At 46.2% G+C, this 20,720-nt stretch overlaps 1 protein-coding gene across 1 annotated transcript; it reads right to left on the reverse strand.

Annotated features, from left to right (window-relative positions):
* Window positions 1-1,965: 1,965 nt before the first annotated feature.
* On the reverse strand, window positions 1,966-16,325 carry LOC100218404 (V-type proton ATPase subunit S1). Its single transcript, XM_002190056.7, has 7 exons — window positions 16,003-16,325; window positions 10,616-10,656; window positions 9,758-9,819; window positions 8,104-8,342; window positions 5,225-5,275; window positions 4,175-4,418; window positions 1,966-2,604 (listed from the first exon to the last, which is right to left on the reverse strand). The coding sequence occupies exons 1-7, from the start codon at window positions 16,320-16,322 to the stop codon at window positions 2,302-2,304; spliced, it is 1,260 nt and encodes a 419-aa protein (XP_002190092.5). The 5' UTR covers window positions 16,323-16,325; the 3' UTR covers window positions 1,966-2,301.
* Window positions 16,326-20,720: the final 4,395 nt, after the last annotated feature.

Here is a 20,720-nt window from a genome sequence, read left to right on the forward strand (position 1 = left end):
GCACACAAATAATTATAGCTTGAATTTTCCTGTTTCAGTACCAAGGCAGTGGGTTGTCTCTGTTGTTCCAAAATGTGTGTTTGATAAGGATTGCTTGGCTCACATGGGAATGTCAGAATACACATTTTTGTGTTTTTCAGCCATGGTGCTTGTTTTTATATGTGGTGCCAGGAAACAGAAACTGCAACTAAGATGATTTTTTTTTTCCTTTTTCTACCAAAGCATCATTAATTCTTTACAAATACATGGCTCATCCTTCCATTCTGTGACCAGTAATGTATTGTCTGTCTAATAATGAGTGTATTTATCCTTTCTAAATTCTTCTGTCATTTGAGTAGAACTGTGATGACACAGGGGCTACCTGAGGAGAATTACCTGGCACTGCCAGCTGCAACACAGAAAAGTCACAGCAGAGATAATGACTGTGTGTACCTCTTTCCCCAGGACATCCCAGTCATGCCATGGGTTAGAAAAAGCTGACAAAATGAAATAAATTGTGTTTCCTTGTTTTTGGGGCTTTTTTGGGTTTTTTGGTTTGGTTTGGTTTGGTTTTTTTTATTTTTATCCACATTCTCTTTTATTTCTTAAGTTTTCCTTTTAAGTTATCAGGTACTAATTATTGTCTCTTGTTCAAGAGGGGCTGGAAAGGACACACACAGACACAAGCCTTGAAATTCCATATCAAAAAATCTGGCCTGGCACATGTTGGAGATTTGCAGTGCTGAGCATCTCAAGCACTAAGCCAGCAGATATTCACCCTGAAAACCAAGGAAAAGCAAAGGGAGCACAGCTGGGTTGGAAAAGGGGATGAGGAGTGAGGGACAGGACCAGAGGGAAATTCCCTCATTTCCCAATCTCAGGACAGGAGAATTAAACCTGGGCAGGGTTCAATTCTCACCTTCTCCTGCCAGCCCCACTCAGACAGTCATGCTTCTGCTTGCTCCCCTCATGGAAAAGATAAAAGTTTGGCAGCAGCTGGACATAGGCAGCCTTGGCAAGTCCTCAAAAGCTTGCCTATTACACCTGATTATGTGTCAAAGATATATATTTTCTCCCTCTGAAGTGCCTTCCTAGATTAACTAATCTCCGAGGACTCCACGTATAATCTGTCACCTGTACTAATAAACAGAACACACGTGGATATCTCTCGAGGTGTCTAAAGACCACTGCAACACCATTTGCAAAGGCTTCAAACAACCAATTAATTCTGTAATCTAAAATTTAAACAAAAAAAAAAAAAAACAAAGCCATTTGCTTGCAAATTTTTTGATTGATTTTCTATCATGCTGTGGTTTCCATTATTTGTCACATAAAAGCACGACAGTGCTAAGAATATTGCTGTGTTCCTACTTGAAATCAGGCCCAAATTCTGGCTAATTTGGAGTTCCCAAACTTTGCCCCTAACAGAAGACAGGATGAGTGGGATGGCAGTACCCTAAACTCTCGGAAGCAGCAGTGAAAATCATAGCACAGCATCCTTTTCACTGCTGGCAGCTTCCACCTCTCTGTTTATATATATCTTTTTTTCCATCTGGCTACCTCCAAGGGAGACTGAATGGATTTGGTAGAAAAGAAATTTACCTGGAATTACAGGATATAATGCTCATAATCCATCTCCTGGCACAGAGCTGAGCTGGGGGAGTTGAGGGTAAGCCTCTGTGAGCAGATGTCTGGTGTTTTCCCATCAGATCCTCGGGATAAACCTCCAGCTTAGACACAGGATGCTGCTGTCCTGCAGCCACTATCTCATCTGTGCAGTGGATAAAAACACACCTTATGTGGCCCTGGAGATTCCAGAGTAGGAAAAGGAGTTTATAGGGACAGAAAGGAGGGGATGTGACGTGGGAAACAAAAGGAAAACATGTCCTGAGAAAGAAACTGATGCTGCTTTTTCAGGACACAGAGAAAATATAAAATGGGAGGTGGGGGGGGGAAATCTTGCCTTCTGAAAGAATAAGCAAAGAGTTTGGTTTGGGGGATTTTTTAGCCTTTATTTAATTTCAAAGTGTCATTACAGATTCTCTCTTCAAGACTTGGTAAGATGGATGAAGAACTATGCAATTTGGATTTTTTGCTACAGGAATTAAGGTCCCACAACACGAATATCTCTAACTCACAATGGAATTTTTTTTTTCTCACCTTCTTTCTCAAGGCATCTTGGAGATGATTATCAGTGAATGACTGGCTAAACAATCTGTCACCTACTTTTCCTTTAATCAGCTGGTAAAAAAAAATCTGCACAGACTACATACAACAGTGCCAGCAGAAGAAAACACCTCTTGTTTGTCTGAGAACACGCTGCTAAATATAGATTTTACCAAACTGTTGGTTCCTGAGTTCATAGGACTCATTTCCACTGATTCTCAGTGGCTCCTTCTCATCTCCCATGTCACTGTCCTTCATCTGTGCAAAATAGGCAGGAGAAGCTTTGCACTCGTAGTGCCTGTCGAGGGATTTCAGGTGGATGAGCATGTGCAGAGCATAGGCCAGGACCAGCAGCAGAACCAGGGACATCACCAGCCCCATCAGGACTGCTGGGGAGAAGAAGGATGCACAGTCTCTGGCGTAGGCAAAATGTCCTTCTTGGACATTAAAACCTTGAATCTGCAGGGAGAACAAGAGGGATCATGTCAAATAAAGTGTGTTTCATTAATTTGCTCCTGATGGCAGTAAGAATTTCTGATTTAACACCTGCACAAATCTGTGTCTCCCACTGGAGCTAATGCTCAGAGTTTATCCAGGTCAGCCTTCTGAAAGTGCCAGCTCTTCTAATCCCCTCCACTCTGCTGCCCAAAGGATTTGCAGCTGTTTCAAACAGAACCTTCCACGCTCACTCTTGGTGGCTCAGCAATATTTAATTTCAAGCATGGTACCTTTCATGTTAGCTGTGCATTTCCAGCACCACTTGCTCAGAGTCTCCAGAGCTTTTGCTTCAGACTGCACAAACTACAACATGACAAACCAGGAAATATTCTCAGGTGCCTGCCCTAGGACAATTTTTCTCACCAGTTCCAAATGGGTGATATGTGGCAGCAAACCAGCTAAACAAGAGGAAGCTGCACCCAGATATGGAAAACACCAACGAGTTTTATTTGTGGCTTCAGTTCTAATGTGGATTTTAGCACTGTGGCGCTCAGGGAATTGACTGTCAGCTCCACTTCCACACAGTGACAAAAGTTTTTCCATTCCTTTTTCAGCTCCTCGTGCCCTCTGACTTGGGTATCTAAATTCAAAACACTCCAGTCCTGCCATCTTAGGCTCCTTCATTGTCAAACGCAGAAGAATTGGCACTTTCAGAAGATTATTTATCTCATCCTAAAATAAAGACTTAAGATGGGTCAGGGGAATTATCCAGTGGCTTTAGAGGCAGGCTGGGGTGACTATAATCAGGGCACAAGGTTAAAATTCCTGGGCATCAAAGAGAAGTGAGATGAATCCCATGCCTGGGTGTGTGGTGCTGGTTTTGGTGCTGAGTGTGAGGGCTCAGCTCAAAACGATGCAATGACAAGAAATCAAATTCACTCACCACTAGAGGGAACACAAGCAGAAAGACTACAAAAAATAGCCTTTAATTTCCGTGGACAGGAAAAGTCTGAGTTTCTGTTTTGTGCTCCATGTAATGCCTTAGGATTTTAGCTTTTATAATTTTCATGTATTTGCAATCCTGCAGTTCTTTAGTGTATAACTCTGAATTTCATATTCAGCGTCAGCTGCTGCTGTCCCATTTTGGGCAGACACAGCAATTCCTCTCCAGGCCTGGCAATCAAGGACACCTCACTGCCTCAGGGCCCAGAAATGCAAATAAAAGTGACTTGGGGGGAGGAACTTGGGGTCAATGACTTCATTAGCTGAAGGTGTAATTATTAAATTAACCCTCAATATGCAAATGAACCAAACTTATAAACGTGCGAAAACCCGTGGTTCATTTTGGGTGCAGCCCCTGGCGGGGCTTTGCCTGCCCAAAATGTACCTGAAAGCCGTTCAATAAATATAACTGCTTTTTATTCTCTTGACTTTGTCTGCCCTCAGTTTTTAGGTGGCCCCAAAAAGCATCACAGGGGAGGCACAAGTGTAAACCACACATGGAAGGTGACAGTCCTTCCCCAGCACAAAAGGGCAAAACCTCCCCTCAACCTATCCATGGGATCCATCTGGCTGAAATCCACAACATCACCTGGAAGTCGATGAAGGTGACCTCCCAGAGCTGGGAGAGGTCTCTGGCAGAGCTGGGGACCAGCAGGGCGTCGTATCTCTGCAGGCTGCTGACGTGCTGGCAGCGGAAGGAGTGGGTGGCGGGCGCGCGGATGCCCGTGGCGTTGAACGTCGCCTGCGCCGAGTGGTTGTAGAGCAGCTGCAGCCTGTGCAGGCTGAACCAGCTCTGCACAGACAGCTGGTAGTAGCTGGTGGTCAACAAGAGCCTGGGGACGCCGTGTTGGAGCAGAGGGGGGTAAGAAAATCAGTCAGCGGGTTGCAAATGTTAAATTCGCGCATTGGCGACGACTCCGCGAGGCTCCTTGGCGTGACCAGTTTCTACCAAATGAGCCTTCCTGGGAGTCTGGAAAGGGAGGGACAGCTTTCCACAGAGAGTGGCAGAGCCCTGGAACAGCTGCCCAGGGAGTGTCCCTGTCTGGAGCCATCCCAGCCCCAGCTCCGTGCCACTGCTCCGCTGGGCAGGGGAATTGCACCGGATCATCTCCAGAGCTCCCTGACAGCCCCAAATACCCTGGGATTCTGTGGCTTGAGGTTGTTTGCTGTGGCAGCTGAAGCAGTCTGTTTTCTCCCACAAAGCAATAAGAATATGAGGGGATTTTGCCTAATTATTTGGAAAAATAGGAATGCAACACTGGTATTGTACCTGCAACCAGTGTATGGGAAGTCACTTATCAGGAAATGCTGCTCTCTTCCATCACCAAGAAGCAAACATAAAGTAGGTCACAGTCTGATGCCCAGACCACAGTGAATTATCAAGGTCCAGTTAAAATCTCAGATGTGGGACAATTCTACACAAATTTTTCCATGATTAGGAAAACGAACATAGAAGAAAAAATGCCTTAATAAAACAAGTCAGGTGACAGACATGCTGAATGCAGGTGTTTCAGTTACACAAGAGTTTCTATCATATTATCTTTGCTTAAACAAATTCTCTTTAATTCCCCAAGCAACCGCATAATAAATGTATGTTACCATGTTATTATCTGTTAAGGATTTTATAATATAAACTTACCTGATAACAAGTCCTTTTAGATTGCCAATGTCACCAAAGTTCAGGGAAAGCCTAGGTCAAAAAGCAAGTAACGTCAGGCTAGGAAAAAAAAATCAGAGATCTTCAGAGAAAAAAGTACTACAAAAGATTAAGCTCAGTTATACATGGAATTTTTTGCTCAGTCTACCCTTAAAGTCAGTGGGGGAAAAAAACCTGAAAGAATTAAATCTTCCTCCAGTGAAATATACTCATTCACCTCTTAATTGGAATGAGGCCCAGACTATGTGGAAAGAATAGAAATCCAAGTTGAACTTCCAACACAGCTCAATCCCACTGCTTCCCACCTTAGCTGACAGTGGATGTCTGTTCTCCTCCTCTGGCCACAACATCTCAGTCAAGCATCACCCCTGCCCGTCATCAGAAAGTGTAAACAGACACCTTGTCCTCATCTCTTTAAACATCAGAGCATGGAAGAAAGCAGAGGTGAGAGCCCAGATTTCCACAATCCTTCCTTACAGCCTCACAAATGCCCTGGCAGCTCTGCAATGCTCACCTGCAGAAGCCTTGAGCACCTGAGGTTCAACAGAGTGAAAGGCCCCACCAGATTAATTAATGCAATACGTTATTAGGCTGAATATATTCTCCTCACTTAAAAGGAATGCTTTGCCTTTTAAAACCTGCATGGAGATTCTCATTGTTCAAGTAAGACAAAAAAAGAAAACATAGTGAAAGCATGCAGGTTCTGAAAGGCCTCAAAAATTAAAGCTGAAGAATACTTGAGAAAACAAAAACAAAAAACAAAAACAAAAACAAAAACAAAACAAAAACAAAAACAAAAACAAAAACAAAAACAAAAATAAAAACAAAAACCAAACAATATTTTAAAATAAACAAACAAAAATAACAATCAAAGAAAAAAACAGCCAGCCACACCATTTCATAGGTGATCTAGAGTTTTTGGGTAACACTGGTCCCCTAAAACAGGACATTGAACCCAGACCATCCCTTGCTTTATTAAAAAGGGAAATCAGAGGTAATTGAGGATTAGATAGAGGCAAATGTGCCATTCAAATAAAAAACCAATAATGCAGCTTGGATTATTATATCTGACACCATTCTCTGTGGTTTGAAACCCTTAATTTTGCTGAGTTTATTTTCTGTTAGGTTAAACTATTTACTAATCAGGCTAAGATTATTTTCAAATTTCAAGTAGGCCAGAAGAGAGGGAGGAATGTTTGTTATCACTTTTTTATTTTTAACATAAGTTTGTTCCATTCTCTACCTCTGCTTGCCAAAAGAGTGCTGGGTAAGTTCACATGCTGATGATGTAATATTCAAACTGCCTTGTTGAATATTGTGATGCTGGGCTCTTTCCCAATTTCACTTTTAGCTTTTTAGCTTTTTGGTAACCTCACCAAAATGTCTGTGCACCTTGTGCTGTCCAATCACAAAGAGGTAACACCTACTTGTCAGTGAAAGCACATTTAGATATACAGGCAAAATGTTGTACAGGAGATAAATGAAACTGCTGCGTTTGGTAACGTTATTTTTATTTCTGCATGTGTCATTACAGATTTAAACCCCCTTTATGGGGTAGAATCAGTGCTGATGTTCAATTAGGATTTTTGGGCCTCCCAAATATACACCTGCACCCTGTACAGCACTGCTGGTGATGCCTTAAGATTTTAGCTTTTATATTTTTCATGTATTTGTGATCCTGCAGTTCTTCAGTGTCTAACTCTAAGCTCCATATTCAGTGCCAGCTGCTGCTGTCCCATTTTGGGCAGACACAGCAATTCCTCTCCAGGCCTGGCAATCAAGGACACCTCACTGCCTCAGGGCCCAGAAATGCCAATAAAAGTGACTTGGGGGGAGAAATTTGGGGTAAATGCCTTCATTAGCTGAATCTGTAATTGTTAGATTAACCCCCAACATGCAAATGGACCAAACTTATAAAAGTGTGAAAACCCGTGGTTCATTTTGGGTGCAGCCCCTGAGGGGGCTTTGCCTGCCCAAAATGTACCTGAATTCCCTTCAATAAACATAACCACTTTTAATTCCCTTCATTTTGTCTGCCCTCAGTTTTTAGGGAGCCCCAAAAAGGCATCACTGGCACACACCCCATGAAGGGAAAATTAGTCATGCACAGCACCCAAGCCCCGCATTCAGCACAGGATCCCCTCTGTAACCCCACGAGCAGCTGTGTAAAACAGCTGGAGGTAAAACAGACCAAGAACTTCAGCCCCACGGCACCGAGAGCAAGGCTGGCTGCCCCCAGGAGGGACTACAGCACTGCAACAACTGAATATTACAACAGGCTGGGCTTAAAAAGCAAAACCCCTGCTGCCTGCAGGGCAGGGAATCGTCACAAAAAGCCTGGGACTCTGCAAGGGATGCTCTCCTGATGCCTTGGAGTGGCTGCCTGGAACAGAGGCTGGAAAAGCCTGGGAGAATAAAGTGGGTATTTATTAAAGCCCTTCAAAACGTGCATTTTGGACACTCAGAAGCCTCCCAGGGGCTACACCCAAGGTGAACAATGGTCACAAGTTTTTCACACAATTATAAGTTTGGTCCATTTGCATTTCAGGGGTTAATCCTCCAATTCCAGCTCCAGGTAATGAAGTAATTTACCCCCAGTTTGCTCCCCCCAATTCACTTTAATTTATACTTTTGGGACCTGAGGCTGTAGTATCCTTGAATTTCAGGTCCAGAGGAATTGTTTTGTCTGTCCAAAATGTGAATAGAGTAGCTATGACTATGGATTTTAAAGTTACGCCCTAAAGCACTACAGGATTTGAAAACTATAAAAGCTGAAACCTCTCTGAAGGGACCTCTGCCACATGGAATTCCCAGAGGGGGGGTCTGGCCCCAGTTCCCCCAGCAGTGCAGAATTCCCTTACATGGCGCTGTCCTCGCTGCAATTGGAGTCCCCAACATCCACGGTGGCGTGGGCTCCAAACGTCCTCTCTGTCAAATCCAGCTGGGGGTGGTTCTCCAGCCTGATCAGGATCCTCTTGGCCCAGAAGAGGATGCAGGGGGTGCCGTCCATGGTGACGTTCAGGGGGCTGTGGGCGAGCCCAGGGTGGCTCCAGGGTGCTCCTTCCCACTGCCCTCCCCTGCTCCAGTTGTAGCTGGCAGCCTGGGGGACCACACAAGAGATTTCTGTCAGAAGATGCTGTTTTAGGAGGTACCAGAATACCTGAGGCTGTGGAAGCAGAGGGATACCAGGCTGTTGTCCCTTCCCACCACGGGGATGGCACCTTACAGGACATCCCAACACAGAAAGTGCCCCCATCAGCTGAAGAGTTCCTAGAGCACCTCTAAGAATGGCTTCAGCCCACTGGAAAAGACTCAGGTTGTGCCAAGGACACGGCCCCACCATGCTGGAAGCAGCTGTGCAGGTGAGAGAGATGTCTGAGTTTACACCCACCTGCAGGCAGCATGGCTTTAAATCAGGGAAACACTGCTGCAGAATGGGGTGGATCAAGTAGGGATCCCTGCTTTTACAAAATCAGGACTAAAACCCTGGTTCCATGTCCTCTGCAGACACCAGAAAACTCCTATCCCTTATAATCCAAATTTCATAGCAAAAAGACAATTTGAGTCAGGTCTCTGAAAGAACTAAAGAATTTAACTGCCATTCTTAAATTTCACACTCATTTTTCCAGCCAGCACCTCTGTCCTATCCAAATAGGATAGCACACACAGTGTCTTCCTGACTGTTTTTACCATGTCATATGATTGTAAGTTCACATTAAAACAGTAAAGGTTTTCTGACTCCCAGTCATAAACAGCATCTTACCTTGCTCCAGAAGGGACACAGTTAAGCCCCAAGGTTTTTTCTTGGCTTAAAGAGAGATTTTTTGTGTGTGTGTTTGTGCTGTTCAGATCAGCAAATCATAACTCCCAGCTCAGACCCTGAAAGATCCCTTTTGATACTGGAGCTTACATATGGCACAAGGATGTTTTAGGATTAAAATTAATAAGCACTGACAGCAACAAGCTGAAAGCAAGGCAAGATCATGGTCAGGAAATGTGCTGAGTGGCTGTGAGTGCATTTATAAAAATGGCAAGGCTGTCTCCTTGGAAGTTCATATGAGAGAGATTTATTCAACATGTTACTAACATTGGAATGCATCACTTTTGTTAAGCTTATTTTGGAAAGGAAGCCTTTTATGCTCTGTTTTTTGACAAGACCTCTCAGGTAAAAAACTCCCACTAAAAACCTGAAGTTTTGCTTCAGCTCTTCCTTCAGTACCAGCTGATAGGAGAACAAGACTGGTAAATGAAATGCTATTGTACAGAAGGTGGACGTAAGGATTTTGTCCCAAACCCATGGCCAGCAACAGCACCTGAGGTGTCACTGCACTCCTCAGAAAAGCAGAGAATATTTGTACAAGTGGTGAGGCAGAACTATACCACAATGTCTTACATGCTTTTCTTGGCTGTTTCTTGTAAACAAAGTAAATCAAATTTAATTCAGCAATGTAATTAAATTGAAAGACCGAAATGTGCTGTGAAAAGACTTCACAGATCCAGTCCTCCAGGCATTACCTGTGCAATTGCCCCTTGATTGGCATTAAACTTTGGCTCCACATGACCACTGTTGTGCTGACCTGCAAATGAAGGAATGTTATTTCATTATTAGCATATTATAAACGTCCTAAACACATTTATAAAAACACACATCTATAAAATGTTGCACATTCTTATGCAAACAGTAATTATCTCTGCACAAAACGTGTGTGTCAGAATTACTGCTTTTGCCTTGGAAATTACTTGACTTGCAGGAAATACTGCCTTCACTGCATGTATTTTTTAATTTACCTTTCTTGTTCACCCAAGTTCCTTTTGTTGTCATTGGACACCTTGTCACCCTCACTGGGAGGAAACCCAATGGCCCAAAATTATAGGGTTCAGTCTATATCTGTATTTATTAATCTCAAACACATTAAAAGTTGCTTTTTTCTTCATGCACTGAATTCAGCAAAGGGTAAGTGCTGAATTGCCTGGCAAAAGTGTGATAACTGTGCCAGAGACAGGGAGCTGTGACAAATGCCCTGACATCCCAACTCCTCTTTGCCAGGAGGGTGAAGTTTCACAAGCACAGATCATTTCATGGGCACTCTCACAGCTCCATCCTTCAAGCACTTAACTCTGTTTTCATTTGGTTAAAAAAAGGTGAAGGCTTTTTCCTTCCACATTCTCACTGCATCTCAGAGTTGGACAGTAAATTATTATTTTAACAGGGAAATCCTTTAAAGGGTATTTTTGAAGAGGGTTATGCTTTGACCACACATGTGACAGAAGAGTCCTCCAACATCTGGTACTTAGATAGAATAATTAGAATAATCTTCTACAGCCACACTGACAGAACCAGCATCTAGGGATGCAGCCCATTGAAAGCCTTACCAGTTCCATGGAGAGAATCTTGATCTGAAAATTCATGTGAACTAGGAGAGACAAGAAAAATATTTATTTATGTGAATTCAAAGTCTTCAGCAAGTTCAGTGGGGAGAGTTCCTGCTGCTGCTTCACTCCACAAAACATTCCAAAGGCAACACAGGTCCTTGGCTGGTGAAGGCCACAGAACAGGGCAAAATATCCCAAAGCTGCTGTAGCCTGGCTGAAAATGTCTAATTTTCAGAGATGACTCAGCTGGAGCAGCTCTGACAGGCACTCCCATGTCCTTACCACGCTGTCCCATCCCATGGGATGGCAGTTTTGTGTTGGGAACAGGGCCAGTTCCAGTGCACAAGCAGGGGAATCAAGGAGAGCTCAGGCCACCCTCCCAAGGGAGGATCAGCAGCAACACGTCGGATTTAGAGCAAAAGCTGGGCTTGGCATGCCTTGGGCACAGATTTACACCATGTGAAGATGCTCCTGGATGGTTCCAGGCAATAACAAATCCCATGGGAGTCACTGCAAGGTGAGGCACATCTCAAGTGACAACTACCAGGCTCGTGCATTTTTCAGTGCTTGATTTTCTTCTTAGGCATAAGTCTTCAGCTGGTGTCAGCACAATCAGCTTTCCAGAGCAAGAGGCTCAAGCCTAGTGGATTCACAAAACACCAACAAACACCTAAAGATCAAAGTCCAAGAAGCCAGGACTCACTCAGGACTGAATCCTCTCCATGAGTCCATGAAGACTTTCAACCTTGCAGCAGCTTCCTTGGGATTGCATCCCCCTTTTCAGCGGATTGATGAGCTCCTGTGATGGCCTCTGTCCCCTTCCCAAGGCTTCCATCAGAACTCCCGCTCTCCCAGCCCACAGACCCTGCACACCCTGCCCTCAGAGACCTCCAGACTTGCCTCAGCTTCCACAGCAATGGAAATACACTTCCATCTTCTTCCCTTGCCCCATTTATCACCACCTTTCCCAACCACCGCAGCAGAAACATTTGTGGAAATATGTACACCGAGTCTGGCATATAAACATTAGGAATTAGAGCAGCTCTCAGTGTTCATGTTGGAATTGCAAAGTCAGGGCTTGGCTGTCCTGGGGAGGGCTTGGACCCTGGTGGGGTCTGGGCAGGATCTGTGCGACCCACTGGCACACGCAGAAGGAGTGATATCCCACCCTAATTTCCATCACAGCATCCTCAAGGGCAGATAAATGGGCCAACCTAAAGCCCACCCTGCTTGTTGCCAGGCTGAAAGAACTTTGTAGAGATCTTTCATTCAGAAAAGTTCAGCTCTGCTCAGCGTTCATCTGGCAGTGTTATTTACATATGGAGAGTCCTCAGTGGCTGCTCTGAAGCCCCAGTGGCTTCAAGAATCACTTTCAGAGTGGGTCTTCTTTCTCCCAGTGCTTTTTGGGTGCTGGGGTTCGTGCTAGTCTTCAGGGGGCTTGAGGCTGCTCATGCCAACAGAGCAACAGCAAACTGAGATGGGTAAAATATTCAGATTTTTAACACCCAGGTAACAAAAGGTGTGGCTACAATGGACCAAAACTTGTTTCCTTTGCTTAAACAAAACCCTCTCTCAGGTTGTTTTACACATAGGAACATGGGTCTTGTAATTTGATGCAGCTTTTTTCATCTTTTCCAGTCTTTCTTCATGACAGATTGCGCCTTCAGGCTGAAAAAGGTTATTTGGGGGCATTTTTTTTGTGATGATAACAAAAAAACAAAAATACCAAAATAACAAAAAACAAAAAACAAAAATAACAAAATCAGAGCATGCCAAAAAGACATGACCCTACATTATTTAGTTATACTGACTTTAGTTATACTTAGTTGCAGATATATATATAAAGTTATGCTTAGTTATAATTTTACTCCTCTCCATATGCATAATTAAACACTATATGCAAATATGCATAATTAAGCACTCACAACCATTTACTCCATCTTGGAAATCACCATGCTGTGGTACCTGGCCTAAAACATTGGGGTTGGAAGAAGAATTGGAGTGAAACTGTGCAATTCATTCCATTCCCTGACAGGTTTTTATGCTGTGTATGGAAGAGGAAAGTTTAATTCTGTTTTTGTGACTGTCCATTCAGAAAAATGAATCCTCCATGCCCCGTGTAGGCACAGCCACTCTGGGAGGGATGTCACATCTCTGCTTTCAGCATGAAGACACTCAAACAGAGATGAATGCACACAGCTGGTGAAATATTCATGTTTTCATGAGGAATGCAGAGCACAGAGTGACCCGGGAGCCACCACAGCACCACGACCACGCTCAGCCCAGTGCCAGGCATGGGAGGGAGCTGCCTCCAGCCTGTGGGAGCCCAGCACACCCCTCTGGCTGCCCTGGATGGCTCCAGACCCTGGCATGAAGTGAAAAACACATGTAGCTTTCATTTTTTAGTGGAAAAAACTGCCAACTCTGTATGAGGAATTACAAGCCACAAGGGTTTGAGTAGGATGATATTTGAATTAATATATGGTGGAAAAGTAGAATTTTGGGGGTTTTAGAATGGGGTTTGAGGGGACAAGATGGAGGGATTTGGGCATGTCCTGACCTTCTTCTCCTTCTCCTTGCCCTCCATGTCTTGCTGTGCTGGTGGCACTTTTCTATTGGTTTAAGGTGACACTTTTCTATTGGTTTAAGGCAGAGACACACTGTCCAACATAAATGATCGATATTGGCACAGTATTATAAACATGGCACAGGTAGTTTTGAGTATGAAATGTAAATGCTGCCCAAGAGTGTAGACAGAATGCCATGGCCGAGCTGCTGGACAGAGCTCAGCAGGTCAGAGAGAGAATGTTCTAGATAAGGAAGAATAAACAACCTTGAGAAAAGCCAATCCTACACATTTCAGACTCCTTTGGCTGCACGGGCTGGGAGAACAAGGACTTTTACACTCTTGGGGTCATCCCAACACACAGAGACGTACAGACTCTGAGACCAGCCAGGCCCTCCTGCTAATTACACTGTTAATTAGCAGTGCAGAAGGCATGCAGTGCCAGCAGGAAGGGAAATCCATCACCCCATGTCAATGTCACCGTGGCACAGCCGGGCAGTCGCTGGCGCAGGGGGACGATCCCGTCCTGCTGTCCCGGATGATCCCATCCTGATGTCCCGGTTTTGGGGCAGGCACAGGTGGATGTGGATGTCATCAGCTCTGCCACCTGTCCCTGACACTCAGCCCTGAGGTGTCACCAGGGTGTGATCCGTGCCAGGGCCACCCTGCTGCCAAAACAGCAGCTTTTCCACCCAAAAGGTCAACTGGGGAATCCACAGGCAGCAGAGCGCTGTCGTCCTCAGCTGGAGCATGTCCCGTGGAAATAAAAGTATTGAAAGTCAGGAAAGGGAAAATAGCTATACGCCAAAAAATATGTACTCCCTTTTGATTATAAAAATGGTAATTGCATATATAAGAAAAAAGAAAGCAGCCAGCACTGGAGCATTCTCCACAGCAAATAATTTCTAGCATGCTGAGTTAGAGACTTTTTTAACAGCCCTTCTTACTCTGAAATCTCAAATTATTTTGATCACAAGTGGTGTATATTTTGTTGAGATATATTTTCCCCTACCCACTGGTAAACAGCTCTCCCAGATGCACGTATGTTGTATGTTGAATTTACCACACCAAGCATGTTAAGAACCCACATGAAATTGGATTAGCCCTAATACAAAGCACTGGAATGACTAATCACTGTGTAAAACCCAATTAAATAAGATTATAAGTATAAAGAAGTGTAAATTTCCTCCTACCAGATTACATTATCCATCTATATAGGATATTCATGCTTGTTTGTCTGCAAAAGTTGATAAATACTCCAGCTCTTGAGGACTTCCACATTTTCTCCACTCAAATAACCACATGAATGATGCTGGCACTCAGCAGGGATTGAGGCCACAGGCAGTTTTCATGCCTTGTCCACACTTCTACTCTCCATATCACTGCTCTGATAAACTGCACAGATGGGAAAATGCACTCCACATCTACAGAAACAGCATTTCTCTATTTCCCTTACTGCAGGGTCATCTCCCTAAGACTGAAAATCTCCAGCTGCAGAATTCCTCACTGGCTGCTGAACTGGTTACAGCTAATTTATGAGACATCCAATTGGAAAATAACATGTGACCTCTGAAATGCACTAAAAATGAAATTATAAAAGGTGAGGAGCACCTGGGGGCAATGCACTGCTTGTAGTCCTAAGGACACTCAACATAAGGAATTTCAGTGAAGTTATTAATGTTATAAACGTGTAAATTTGGAGAGACCAGATTCAAGGAAAGAGCTGGCTCCTTCTAAGAAACATCCTGACAAAAAACATCACTAACTTTTACATGCCTCTGTGTAAGTTCTATCAATAAGAAACATCTACAAACCTCCCAGCTTTTCTGGTTTTTTAATGTGTGATTTGACACAGGGAGACAGATTTCCATAAATATTTGACAAAGCACTGATTTCTGGGGCTGATTTGCAATTTAATGGATGTCCAACAAGGTCTGGATCAGAGCAAGATGACACTCAAGCTTCCATTTTTAACACAAAAAAGAGAAACTGAGCTCATAAAACTTCCAGCAGATTAACACTGTGCAGGTAAAAATCCCACTCCCAATGAGACAAAATTCCCATTTGGTTCACTGGCATCAAGATTATGACTTCATCTGTTAATATTTACTTAATAAAGTATTTATTTGATAAAGTTCATTTATTTAATAAAGTTCAGGTAATGCTCCACTTCTTGTTATCTGTCAGATTTTGGACTGATTGAAAGACAAAGAAGCGAAATTTTACTAAGAGCAGTAAGAAATCTGAGAACTGGCAGAGGAGAGCAGCAAGTAAGCTATTTAATGAAAACATATTGTAGTATTCATCAGTAACTGGCTACCAGATCACTTAATACAAGCTTAAGCAAATCACCACATGTCCTTCTTGCCTCAAATGCACAGATTTTACTGACAGCTGCAACCTTCAGTGGCACGTTTGTTCTTCTGTGGTTTTATGTCTGTTTTTGGTGACTTTGGGCATTATTCAATCATACCGCTCAGGCTGTTTTCACTTTCTTAATGCTTGGCTCTACAAAGCCCCCTCTTCCCCCTGCTATGATCTGGGCTCATTGTATTTCATTAGGGAGTGAAACAGCATTATTAATAATAACCCCAATCTCCAGTAATTTTTAAAATGTAATACTCACTTGCGATATTGAATTCACGCCTCAAATATTCCGCACAAGCACAACATTTTCGTGCCTGTGCTTTTTGGAGTAGTTTTCACATCCTTGACACTATATTATTTATAACTCCCTTTTTCCCAGGGACCAGGGAAAGTCAGCTTGGGAGTCAATAAGAGAAAAGGAAAACGCTCCGCCGCGTTCCGCCCGGACACCGACCTGTTCCCCGCGGGGTTTTTCTCCTGGGAGCCGCCGAGCCCGGCGGAGGCCAACAGCAGCAGCAGCAGCCGCAGGGCAGCGCTCCGCTCCATGGGCAGCGAGCAGCCGCTGCAGCCCCGAGCAGCACCGAGCAGCCCCGAGCAGCCCCGGCACAGCCGCTCCGTGCCCGGGGCGGGGCGGCGGCTGCGGGCGGAGCGCCGCTCCGGCTCCTCATCCCCTGCTCCGGCCCCTGCATCATCACCTGCCTCATCACCCGCCTCATCACCTGCCTCATCCCCAGCCTGATCCCCCGCCTCATCCCCCTCCATCCCCGGCTCCATCCCCAGCCTCATCCCTGTTCCATCTCTTGTTCCATCCCCTGCCTCATCCCCAGCCTCATCCCCAGCCTCATCCCCGCCCCAGCCCTGCTCCATCCCCCGCCTCATCCCCCGCCTCATCCCCAGCCTCATCCCCGCTCCAGCCCTGCTCCATCCCCGGCTGCATCTCCTGCTCCAGCCCCAGATTCATTCCCAGCCTCATCCCCCGCCTCATCCCCGCCTCAGCCCTGCTCCATCCCCGGCTCCATCCCCTGCCTCATCCCTGTTCCATCTCTTGTTCCATCCCCAGCCTCATTCCGGCTCCATCCCCGCTCCAGCCCCGGCTCCAGCCCCGCTCCATCTCCTGCTCCATCCCCTGCCTCATCCCCCGCCTCATCCCCGCTCCAGCCCTGCCTCATCCCCGCCTCATCCCCGCCTCAGCCCTGCTCCATCCCCGGCTCCATCCCCTGCCTCATCCCTGTTCCATCTCTTGTTCCATCCCCTGCCTCAACCCTGCTCCATCTCCTGTTTCTCCTGTTCCATCCCTGCTCCATCCCCACCTCCATTCCCACTCCAGCCCCGCTCCAGCCCCGGCTGCATCTCCTGGTCCATCCCCAGCCTCATCCCCGCTCCAGCCCTGCCTCATCCCCAGCCTCATCCCCGCCTCATCCCCAGATTCATCCCCACATTCATCCCCAGACTCATCCCCGCTCCAGCCCTGCTCCAGCCCCGGCTGCATCTCCTGCTCCATCCCCCGCTCCAGCCCTGCCTCATCCCCAGCCTCATCCCCCGCCTCATCCCCGCCTCAGCCCTGCTCCAGCCCTGCCTCATCACCTGCCTCATCCCCGCTCCAGCCCTGCCTCAACCCCAGACTCATCCCCAGACTCATCCCCAGACTCATCCCCCGCCTCATCCCCAGACTCATCCCCAGATTCATCCCCAGACTCATCCCCGCTCCAGCCCTGCTCCATCCCCGGCTCCATCCCCAGCCTCATCCCTGTTCCATCTCTTGTTCTATCCCCTGCCTCATCCCCGCTCCAGCCCTGCCTCACCCCCAGCCTCATCCCCGCCTCAGCCCTGCTCCATCCCCGGCTCCATCCCCAGCCTCGTCCCTGTTCCATCTCTTGTTCTATCCCCTGCCTCATCCCCGCTCCAGCCCTGCTCCATCCCCGGCTCCATCCCCAGCCTCGTTCCTGTTCCATCTCTTGTTCCATCCCCTGCCTCATCCCCGCTCCATCTCCTGTTTCTCCTGTTCCATTCCTGCTCCATCCCCACCTCCATTCCCACTCCAGCCCCGGCTGCATCTCCTGCTCCATCCCTGCTCCATCTCTTGTTCCAGCCCCTGCCCCATCCCGGCTCCATCCCTGCTCTATCCCCTTCTCCAGCCCCGCTCCATCCCCTGCTCCATTCCCGGTTCCAGCCCCGCTCCATCCCCTGCTCCATTCCCGGTTCCATCCCCGCCTCCATCCCCGGCTCCATCTCCTGTTCCATCCGCGCTCCATTCCCGGCTCCAGTCCCGCTCCATCCCCGACTCCATTCCCTACCTCATCCCCACTCCATCACCGGGTGCCTCTCCTGCTCTATCCCCTTCCTCATCCCTGCTCCAGCTCCAATCCATCCCCGGCTCCATCCTCTGCCTCATCCCCGCTCCATCTCCTGTTCCAACCCCTGCCTCACCCCTGCTTCATCCCTGCCTCATCCCCTGCTCCATCCCTTCTCCAGCCCCGCTCCATCCCCTGCCTCATCCCCGCCCCGACCCCCCTCCTTCCTTGCCCCATCCCCACTCCATCCCTGCCTCCTGCCCGTTTTTTCTTGCTCCATTCCCGCTTCCTTGCCCCATTCCCGCTCCGTCCTGTCCCAGCCCCGCTCCCCCCGCACCTCCCTGGTTCCTCCTGAAGCAATGATCACTCGGTCTGGGGAAACTGTGCCCGGTTGCTGAGGGGGAAAAAGGAATAGGATCAGACGGGCTCTGAACTCACACCGAGGTTCACTTCACCTCCCTTTAACCCAGCCTTAAAGGGAGGTGAGGGTGATGTTTACAAGCAGCTCTGGAATTTCTCCTTCTGTTCACAGAAAGAACTGCATGTATTCTGAACTCTTATAGTATGTTATCTATATATTATAAAGATGAGGTAGATATATGCATGCTAAATGTCTTAACTGATGTGAAAGGAAGATACTACCAGCTTTGGAGCCAAATATTTGGAAGCAGTTTCCTTTCTAATGCAGTTCGTGCATTCCAGCTTTATGGATCAATTGTTTCAGTGCTTTGAATTCTAAAATTACTGTGCAGTTTGGGTTGGAAGGGATCCTAAAACTCATCCAGTGCCACAGGCAGGGACATCTCCCAGTGTCCCAGCTGCTCCAGCCCCAGTGTCCAGCCTGGCCTTGGGCACTGCCAGGGATCCAGGGGCAGCCCCAGCTGTGCCAGGGCTGCCCACCCTGCCAGGGAACAATTCCAGATTCCCAATCTCCCACCCAGCCCCTCTGGCAGTGGGAAGCTCCAGGCCAGGCTCCAGCTGTGAAATGCTCACAGAACTGCAGTGTCTGTGTTTTTCAGATCGAGAAAAGCCCCCACACATCACTGTGACTACAGGGGGTTGGCTCTGGGTCATCCTCAAGAGATCTGTGGGTCAGACACCCTGGTACCCCCAGGAATAACGGATCCATAGAATGGTTTGGGCTGGAAGGGACCTTGGAGATCACTCCAAAACCCTCAAATATCAGGCAGGACACAGCCATACACAAACAGGCATCAGACACCCAGTCCTGCCCTGCTGCCTGCTGATGGCACCACCAGCAGAGCTTCACTTTGCTGATGAGGAGCTCCTGCCTGTGGCATTCCAGACATTAGGGATTGACTGGGGCTTTAGCATTGTAATCATTAAAAAGGATTTGCCATCCTAATTCGTTTCTCCTTCTGGGATGCAGAGGGTATCTGCTCATCTGAGAAATCCCCCAACAGCTTGTCCTCGGTTGAGCGGCTTCTATCCAATTTAAGGAGGAGTAAAGATGCTTATGTGAGAATCCCAGATTGAAAAATGAGATGAGGGAATGTAGGATTAAGCAAAAACCACTTGAAGATAACCACTAAATTTTCTGAGAAGCACCAGCAGTGCAGGATGCTAAAGTTAGAGCAATTACACCAGAAGAGACATACGGCTCGGTTAAAAAATTTAGGCAGCCCAGGGAAGGGACAGAAGTGTCACACGTTTTTCTAAACACACAATTAGTGAGGTCACTGATCTCACTGTTCAATGTCTCAGCACTCTTGGCTCCTAAATAAATGGAGGGAGAGGCACAGAGGGATTTTCTGGTTGTGCCTTGAGATTTGATCTTCATGTATCCATTTCCCACCAGGGAAATCCATTCTTCATCCACTTGGGAGTAAAGCTAAGAAATAAAAACTCTGAATACAAACCAGCAGGGGCCAAAATATGAATAAAATGTGTCCTTTGAGGGCAGAGAAAGTAGCATAAACAATACATGGCAGGCTACAGGTAAAGCCAGCACAGGCTGAACCTCAGGTGATGCTTTGTGACAGCTGAATGCATCTTTAGCTGCTTTTCCACCCCCTGTCTTTCCACTTATCAATTTGTATCTGCTTTCTTGGACCACCATTCCACCTCAGAAAAAAATATTGCAATTTGCTCAGAAAAAATGGGGGGTGCTGCAGACAACCCACAAAACACCAAACTGCCAGCATAGGTTAAACCAAAATAAATCAGTGAAAATGTCCTGGCTCCCTCGCCGTATATTAATGCTAGGGGTATTGATAGTAAATCATTAATCAGCAATCAGATGAAATATTGGTGAAGCAAAGAGCAAGAGGAAAAGCCTTTCCTCACCCCTTGACTCTTGCTGATGGTGACAACCAATCAACATTTCTTTTAAATGCTGCTTTTTTATGAGTTTCAAGCATAAACAAATACACTTAGTACCTGAAAATAAATTAGATCCTCATTCTGGTGAAGAACGATGACAAAATCAGCATCTCTGAGTTGCTGGGGTTTGTAAGAAATTCTGACTAGAGACTTACATGCAGCAGTCCTGATCAGAGCACGGTTAGGGGAGCTCTTGTGATTCCTTTTTTGAATTGCTGTTGCACTTTTGTTTTGTTTATGTTGAAATCAACCAGAAGAAGCTTCATCCTGGAACTTTTTGTGGCCAGAAATGAAACACCTGTTGGGCAAAGTCAGTGGGAATCACCCTTAAACCAATACACTTGTTGCATATTCATATATCCTTCATGGTTATGCATACATTCTATTCTAAACAAGAAACTCTGTCTGTTGTATATCAACTGTTTCCTTTAATCCCCACTGCATCTTCCAGTCTGAGCAAGGCCTGAAGAAATTATCTTCTTCTGATAAAAAGCCATAAATTCCTCTCCTCTGGAAGATTTAGGTGTTCCTCAAAGCG

This window comes from Taeniopygia guttata, chromosome Z (assembly GCF_048771995.1).
Source record: "Taeniopygia guttata chromosome Z, bTaeGut7.mat, whole genome shotgun sequence".
Taxonomy (NCBI): Eukaryota; Metazoa; Chordata; class Aves; order Passeriformes; family Estrildidae; genus Taeniopygia; species Taeniopygia guttata.